General features: G+C 42.5%; 1 protein-coding gene across 1 annotated transcript; it reads left to right on the forward strand.

Annotated features, from left to right (window-relative positions):
* Positions 1–2,643, forward strand: egr2b (early growth response 2b). Its single transcript, XM_034861043.1, has 2 exons — positions 1–364; positions 764–2,643. The coding sequence occupies exons 1-2, from the start codon at positions 202–204 to the stop codon at positions 1,930–1,932; spliced, it is 1,332 nt and encodes a 443-aa protein (XP_034716934.1). The 5' UTR covers positions 1–201; the 3' UTR covers positions 1,933–2,643.
* Positions 2,644–8,908: the final 6,265 nt, after the last annotated feature.

Genomic DNA, 8,908 nt, shown 5'->3' on the forward strand with positions numbered 1-8,908 from the left:
TGCCCGGGCCCCTGCTCCCAAAAAGAGTTCCTTCACGGTGTTGACTTTATCGCCGGAGCGCATGAAGCGCACCAAACGACACGGAGCTCATCCTCTCACACCCGGTGACCCACGCTCGGCTGGGTCGCACACTGTAGTTTGTTAAAGAAAAAACAAAATCTTTCAGGAAAAGAGATTTTTTCTTCTTCTTCTCTTTCCACAATGACGGCTAAAACTTTGGAGAAAGTGCCGGTGAATCTCGGGGGGTTCGTGCATCCAGAGAGCGCGTACTCGGTGGATGACATCGGGTCCGGTTTACCCACCTCTGTGGCTATCTTCCCAAACACCGACTTCGGAAGTCATTACGATCAGATGAACGTGACAGGTAAGATGACACGCTGGTGTGACACTTTTGGAGTGTGTATTCAAGACATATGGCTTATTCGTGGATGAAAAGTTGTCTAAATGTGTGTTTTAGTTATAGCTCCAAATCAGTGCTTCAGAAAATAGTCATTCAAGCGAAAAGTTGAGGAAGTCAGAGATCATCATCTTTATATTTTTCATTCAGTTTTGGCATGAGTTATTCTGAGTTATGGACGCTATGAATGGCTGTATTCAGAACAAGTTTAACTGTTTTATGTTGTAAAATGATAGAGGCGTGCGTAATGGAAAAGAGACGCACCGACTTTCTCTCACTTAAAGCCCACTTTACTGTCTAGTGTGAACATCTTAATGAGTCCGGTTGTGTTGCCTCATTAACGAGCTGTTGTGTTTGTGTGCGCAGATGGTTTGATGAGTGCAGACATGAGCGTAGAGAAGCGCTCCCTGGACCTCTCCTCCTACTCCGGCGGCTTCTCTCAGTCCGCATCCCACCGCAACCAGACCTTCACCTACATGGGGAAGTTCTCCATCGACTCCCAGTATCCAAGTAACTGGAACCCCGAGGGAGTGATCAACATTGTCTCGGGCATCTTCAACGTGGCCCAACCGCCGCCTCCTCCTCCTCCTCCCTCCTCTTCAGCGTCCTCCTCCCCGGCTTCCTCAGGATCTCCCAATCACTTTGACAATTTGAGTTGCACCATGGCGGCTCAGAGCCAGGCAGAGATAGACCACCACCACCACCACCTGTACTCCCCCCCGCCTCCGTACTCCTCCTCCGGCTGCGGGGAGATGTACCAGGACCCCTCTGCGTTTTTGTCCACCTCTACCTGCCCCATCGCCTCTTACCCACCGCCCTCTTACTCTTCACCCAAGCAGCCCGGTGGCGCAGACGCGCCGGGGCTCTTCCCCATCATTCCCGACTACTCGGGCTTCTTCCAGCCTGCCTGTCAGCGGGACATGCACACGGCAGGCATCCAAGATCGGAAACCGTTCGGTGCATGTCCGCTCGATACATTCCGCGTCCCTCCACCCCTGACCCCGCTGAACACTATCAGGAACTTTACGCTGGGCGGTCCGGGTAGTGGCGGCTCTGAGGGAGGTCCGCCGAGGCTCCCTTCTGCCTACAGCCCTCAGAACCTGCCCCTAAGGCCGATCCTGCGGCCCAGAAAGTACCCGAACAGACCCAGCAAGACACCTATCCACGAGCGGCCGTACCCCTGTCCGGCGGAGGGCTGCGACCGGCGGTTCTCCCGCTCCGACGAACTGACCAGACACATCCGGATCCACACGGGACACAAGCCGTTCCAGTGCCGCATCTGCATGCGCAACTTCAGCCGCAGCGACCACCTCACCACCCACATCCGCACGCACACGGGAGAGAAGCCGTTTGCGTGTGACTTCTGCGGCCGCAAATTCGCGCGGAGCGACGAGAGGAAGAGACACACTAAGATCCACCTGAGGCAGAAGGAGAGGAAGTCCTCCACTGTCTCCTCCTCGTCCTCCTCCTCGTCCAGCAGCTCCGGGGTGGACCGGCCAGGCCCCATCAGCGCAACCAGCGGGATTTGTTCCTAGTTTGTTTTCCTGGAAGACGTTGTTGTCACCATGGCAGCGTGACGTACACTAACCTCTTAAAGAAATGAACTATTACAAACGATTCTAAAAACTGTTGTGAACTAAAGATAGCAGCCTAAACACCAGGATGGAAATGAACAAGGACTTTTGTGCAGTCGTGCGCAATTACGCACACCAATTCCTGCTCCAGAGACTGACACGAATGCACTTTGCCTGTATAGTCTACTGAACATAAAAGTAAATATAGCCATTCATTCGTAATAATATAGAAGGGCGGTTGTAATATAAAGGGGATTTTGTTTTTAAATGCCAAACATCATGTTTTGCGCGAACAGTCTGCGCGATTAAATGTGAAATAACTGCAATAACGTTTTGAAGCAAGAAAACAGTTTTAAGTTATTGAATTGACAAAAGTGTTCATTCTAACATAGTTGTTGATGACTGTATCTCCCCTTTAGTGCCTTGCTGTGTGTCTTTTTGTACACTGACGGATACAAGGACGCTTCTAATGCAATGTATATTTGTCCTTTAATATGTAAAGTTGGATTCTATTTTTGTACACATTTTGTCTCGTCTAACTTCAAGTGTTAAGCAGTTGTGGTTCATGTGTGAAACAATGTTGGAGTGTAAATATGTTGAATTCATACCTACTTGACATTTTTGTTGTGGTGTGTCTTTTGAGACTTATTAAATATATGGGAATGACAAACAGCCGGTATCAGTTTGGTTTATTACTCAAAGCGCCAACACAGGCCAACGGTGTCAGCCGAGATGCATTCACTGAACCCAATCGTTGCTGGGTTAAATGCAATTTGTTTATCTGTATTTATAAAAAGACTTGTAAAGATGCTGATGTTGGAAATTTTATAGGGTAAATCCGACCTTGCGTCACCCATGACATTTCTGACTCAGAGTTTTCACCCACTCATTTTTTATTTAGGTGTCACATAAGGTTATAGACAGGCTGCGATCTGGTATGCACCCAAAGTAATTTACAGACTGTCAAGATGAACTATTCTTCGAGCAAAATCAGTGAAACGACCCATTGACCTCCGTCAAAAGATAATCCTGTCTACATTTCCACCCTTTTCAAATGCATTGTAGGTCATTTATTTCTCAAAAACAATACTTGAATATTGTAAAATCAGGTTAGATGACTGTGAGTGAATGATATTTTAAAAGGAAAATTTGTTTACCAAAAGATGAACTGCCTGCAGGGATATAATATGCCATGTTAGAGTATAAATAATATAGTTACAGATGCACTGTAAACCCACAGTTTTGAGGCTCTATGAATGTATACAAGTTATTTATGTTGTTTTTAGGCCTTAATAACACTGCAAGGATTACCATTTTTTTATGTAGAAGTACTGGATCATTTATACATCCATTTTTTAATTTAAACAAAAGTGCACAACATTGGTCTTCATGACAACATACAGAAACGTACACTAAACACACAATCCTTCCTTGCGATCAAATGTCTCACTCCAAAACAAAGAGTAGAAATACGGGAAGGAGGGAGAAATGTCAAAAAAACATCAAACAAATAATAGGTATTAACAGGGACATGAGACAAAAGGGACCAAACACACACACAGAGATAAAAGTGAGAAGGCTGTAGCACAGATCTATAGCATGGACTTCAGGGATCCAGCAATGCTGAGCCAAGTGTCCAAAGTATTTCCTGGGGCTCTATTTATTAAGCCGTGGAGAGCTCCATAAATACGACATCCAGAAAGGAAAGGGGTCATTTGTTAGCCTAGACATATACTATATTGAGTCTAAAATACTCAAATCAGCCCATAGGTTTTGTAAGCACCTTTTAGATGGAGATTCCTAGAACAAAATACAGAGAAGACAATTTCAGTATGAATTGTGTGTACTGTATTTTTTTAATTTGCTCTTTAAAACTCAACAGAAACAAGCGGTTCAGCGTTCAGCACCATCTGATATTTCAAATGTTTTTTCCCATTCATCTGGGGTGTCTCACCTTAAAGTGAACAAAACAAGAAAATAAGAACTCTTTTCTGACTCATCTCTCCTGTAAGGTATGAAGTAAAAGCCTGTTGTGGGCAATGAGTTAGATGTATGTTTAGATATGTGATGACATTTCACACTGAAACTGTGACCAATCATCATTAAAGGCAAGGTGGAGGCTGGGGGTGGAGCCTTGACCGACTGCCACTTTGCTCGTTTGAAAGCCATGATGTCTCTCTCTCATGTGTGGGCCAAATTCTCTAGGAGGGCGAATCAGAGAAAGGGGAGGTAACCTTTCCCCTTGTGACCTCATAAGGGGTAAGATTGCAGATCGGCCCATTTGAGCTTTCATTTTGTCAAAAGCGGAGCAGGAGACCCAGGGCTCGGATTACACCTATCACCATTTCTAGCCAATGGGGGACCATAGGCAGGCGGGGGGAACTCATATCAATGATAAATCACAAAGTGACATTTTCATGCCATGGTTATTTTACAGTAAATAGACAGTTTCTTTCTTTATTATTGAATTTACAGTATTATACTGGCTGCTCTGTACTTTCTACCAAGATGCATTAGTATTAACAGTAAATACCTGGAATCTGTAACATTCACAGATAGTGCTGTATTATTAATATTTATCCCAGAATGCATCGCCATTTACAGTATGATCCTATGTGACATTAAAACAGTAAGATATTGTGCGACTTTAGCTGTAAATTCCCGTCAAAGATTTACAGTGTGGGCCTGACCCGTCTCACTGCTACTATAGAATCTCAGCTGTAGTAAAGATCCCTGTTTTCATCTAATTTTGGCACTAGCTTTCATCACTTACTTCCTGTACCTCCCTTCCTTTCCTCTCCTTTTCTCATCGCTGATTGGTTCTTGCTTCCACTTTGTCAGCCCTAATTAGCTGATTGAGTTCACCTGGTCTCTCCTTTATTTAAGACAGCACTCCCTCTCAGTCACACTGTTTTGCCTTTACAAGGGCCGGCAGCTGCTAAGGTGAGTTTCATTTTGCGTTTATTTCTAAGTAATTTGTCCAATATATTTGACAGTTATGTATCCTCATTTCTTGCTGATGGACATGTGAAAATTGACTAATTCTAATTTGTATTCTTTTACATTTTCAAACCCGTGTCTTTCTCTGGTTATCATTTGCATTGTCTTTTTTGGGAAATAAATCTTAATTGAATTAATAAATTCTCTGTGGCTACTGCATTCATGACAATAAAACCTCAGCCTAAAAACTTGGTAAAACCCTGTAGTAACGTTACTACAGGGTGGGAAAAAAAGCACACATTGTCAAGTCATTGTGAACAATATGGTGTCATTTTACGATTTCATTTACTTTTCATGTTTAGCTATCTGCAGTCACTTGGCAGTCAAGCAGAGCAGAATCCAGGAGGAACTGCCGTCATCTGCTACTGAAGGGTCAAAAAGCTTCAAACATAAAGATATAAACATTTTATTTTTTGTGAAGGATCACCAACAAGTGGGATAATTGTGAAGTGGAACGAAATCTATTGGATATTTTAAACTTTTTTAGCAAATTAAAAAACTGAAAAGTGGTGTGTGCAACATTATTCGACCCCTTTCCTTTCAGTGCAGCAAACTCACTCCAGAAGTTCAGCGAGGATCTCTGAATGATCCAATGTTGTCCTAATTGACTGATGGTGATAAATAGAATCCACCTGTGTGTGTGATCAAGTCTCTGTATAAATGCACCTGCTCTGTGATAGTCTCAGGGTTGTGTTGAATGCGCAGAGAGCATCATGAAGACCAAGGAACACACCAGACAGGTCCGTAATACTGTTGTGGAGAAGTTTAAAGCCGGATTGGGATACAAAAAGATTTCCCAAACTTTAAACATCCTTTACTTTTTTCTTTTACTGTCTATTGCAGTAGCTAGGTACTGCGATACTAGCTGGAAGCCTGCGTTGTGACCGGTTAGCCACCTCGTTCTCAATGACAAAACATTGCTACAACACACAAGTTCACTGTAATCTACAAAAGACATAGATACATAGATATATAGACGTAGAACTACTTACAGTGGGGCTTGAAAGTTTGGGCACCCTAGGTAAAAACTTGTATTGTGCATAAAGAAGCCAAGAAAAGATGGGAAAATCTCCAAAAGGCATCAAATGACCGATTAGACATTCATGCATGTCTCAAAAATATAGATTTTTATTTCCATTGTTTACACTTTAAAAATAAAGGGAAAAAGTGGCATCTGCAAAAGTTTAGACACCCTGCAGACTCAATAGCTTGTATTGTAATTGTACCCTTTTTTTCCTGCTGCTTGTGAAATGTTCTTTGTCACTGGCTGCAATACAACCCCAAAGCATGATTGATTCCCCCCCACCCATGCTTAAAAGTTGGAGAGCGGTTTTTATTCAAATTCTGTGCCCTTTCTTCTTCAAAGGTACCTTTGCTCATTACGGCCAAAAAGTTGTCCTTTAGCCTCATCGGTCCACAGAACTTCCACGTCCATATGTTAATTTGCAAACTTCAAACGCAGATTTTTGTGGTACAAATTTTTACCTGGGGTGCCCAAACTTTCGAGCGCCACTGCACACGTCCCATGTCTAGAAAGTATTCTTCACAACGTTGGTAACGCTCTCGTTTAGAAGTTATCCCGGCTAATCCTGACCAAAGTTGGACAAACGGCTAGTTCATGTGGTATTAAAGCTTAAGTGGTTAGCAAACCAAATGTTTCGGCTGATGTAGCCAGCCGTGCAGATGTTAAACAGCTCACCCGGAGACTGAAGCCAGAGGACATTCAGAAACCGGATCTCATTCAAAACAGCATGGATGTAATATTTTTTTCAAAGTTTGTATGCATGTGGAAAAACCAGAGACAACACTCCGAATCCCAGAAAGTGTTTATTTTTAGTTTTTCTTTAAAATATGGGCACTTTAACCTTGTAGTGATTGAGGTTTATATGCAGTCATTCAGTAAACCTTTAATCCATTCCAATATACCGTAAGTGCAGTAAGAAGCAACCACTCGGCCTGTCTATAGAATGTTACAGCTGTGTTAGCCTGTTCCTGGGTTTCAAGTCCATATACTGTACAGTAATGGGAGTTGCAATTGGAAGTGACAATGGCAAAATTGTACCGAAGAGTCTCGATCACACGTTTTGATTATTTGAATTTGAGTTTCATTTTGGCAAAATTTGAGTGTTCTAATGCACACCTAGTAAACAAATGCTTAGACAAAAATGAAGAAAATTCGTATAACTAGAAAGGCTAAGTTTTGGTCATGTCATTGTCAAACATGAAACTAATCTTTTGAAGATCCACAGATTGTCAATGTGTGATGTTCTACTCGTTTTCATTTCCTGTCAACTTCTTCTATTCATTCCTTTTGTAATTAGCGGATTCTTAGATATATTGTCAACTTAAGCTCTTTTCTTTAATCACATATTGTCTATCTTTTTGACTGACGCAGCTTGTGGCTCCATTATAAAGATGTTTCTCATTGACACTGTGTGGGATTGAATTGCACTTTTGGTAATTCCTCAAACCTTCAATACCAAAAGTGTCTAGAGTATAAAATAAAGTAGCTTTGGAGTTGTTGGAAGGTGTAGTTTTCTAATTTGAGGTAGCCTAAACATGTTTTAGACCTGGCCCTGCGCTGGACACACAGATTAAAGGGGTGTTAGTCTTGTTTTTGGGGCTGATGGAGAGTGTCAGCATTTTCCCTTTTTATTTTTGTTTTTTATTATATGCTTACAGTAATCTGTAACATTTTTACCCTTCTGATGCCAACTTGACCACAAGAAAAAATGACCAATACTTTAGAGTCATCATGAGTTGCCCAAAGTTCTTCACCCCATCCTATCCTCACTGAAACTATACTTTAACCCTCCATATTTAGCTTTCATAAGCGGTAAAGAAACATTAAAAAAAAATCCTTGGTTCTACTATAACGTAGTTGTAAGTACGGTTTAAAAGTTCCCTAATACAGTGGTTGCCGAACTTTAATGGCAAGGACCCCTAAACTGACACAAATTAGACCATGAACCCCCTTTTGATAAGATCATCTCCTCGTGTATGAAATCCATGACTATGCGGCTGTACATTGTGTTATTACAGTAGAATGACATTACCAGACCTGTCTCCGCAGTGCTGTGGAGGAAGGGGGGGGGGGGGGCTGGCCAGTCCACACAGCATTCTGGGGTGGGAGAATGACATGCTCTGTAAACATTTCTTTAAACTAATCGCATAGTCTTGGGCGGCGCTAAGCTCCGGACTCAGGTACAGGCCTCTGCAAAATAGACTAGGGAAGAAACTTGTTTTGGTGGAACATGTGCACGTAGGAAGGTAATTTGTTTGGTTCTAGCACTGAGGTTTCCCGACGCGACCTGAGTTTGGAACCCCAACAAAAAGTAAGCGCAAGGTGAGGGACACATGGCGGCAAGTGGACTATTCCACATGCCACCAAAATGAACTTTTTCCGCTTTTTGGTGGTGACCCCACTTCAAAAACCAGTCTTAAAGCATAACTCTTGCCAAAATGCAACCTAGGGTGTTTTGTGAATGTACCAGAGTCAAATTTTAGTTTATACGTCTATTTAGGAAGGATGGGCCACTTTTAAGATTCACCGTATTCTCGTTTTCCAGTCAATGGCCTTCTGAATGGGAGTGCTATAGGGTGATACTATGATTACATCAAAATCATATTTTTAAAACTCTGAAGGCTGGACACACAATGAAACTTTGCTCCAAGTATCAACATTGGTTCTATGAACTCCAGCATTGAGGACCTTTTTGTTAAGTTTACTGAGAGGTTTAGAACGACTTGCTTTAGCAGTTGTTTCCGGGCTGTAACAACTCGGACTGCAACGCAACAGGGAGGAGAGTAAAGATGGAAAGCTCCTAAAGCTTAGTTCCAGATAAATGCATGAATATTTTGTTTTGTCAGTGAAAAACATAGGTCTGGTAGTTGAAAAAGGAGCCCCGCATAAGTGACATTTCCAGGGGCCCAGATA

Source organism: Etheostoma cragini, chromosome 21 (genome assembly GCF_013103735.1).
Source record: "Etheostoma cragini isolate CJK2018 chromosome 21, CSU_Ecrag_1.0, whole genome shotgun sequence".
Classification (NCBI taxonomy): Eukaryota; Metazoa; Chordata; class Actinopteri; order Perciformes; family Percidae; genus Etheostoma; species Etheostoma cragini.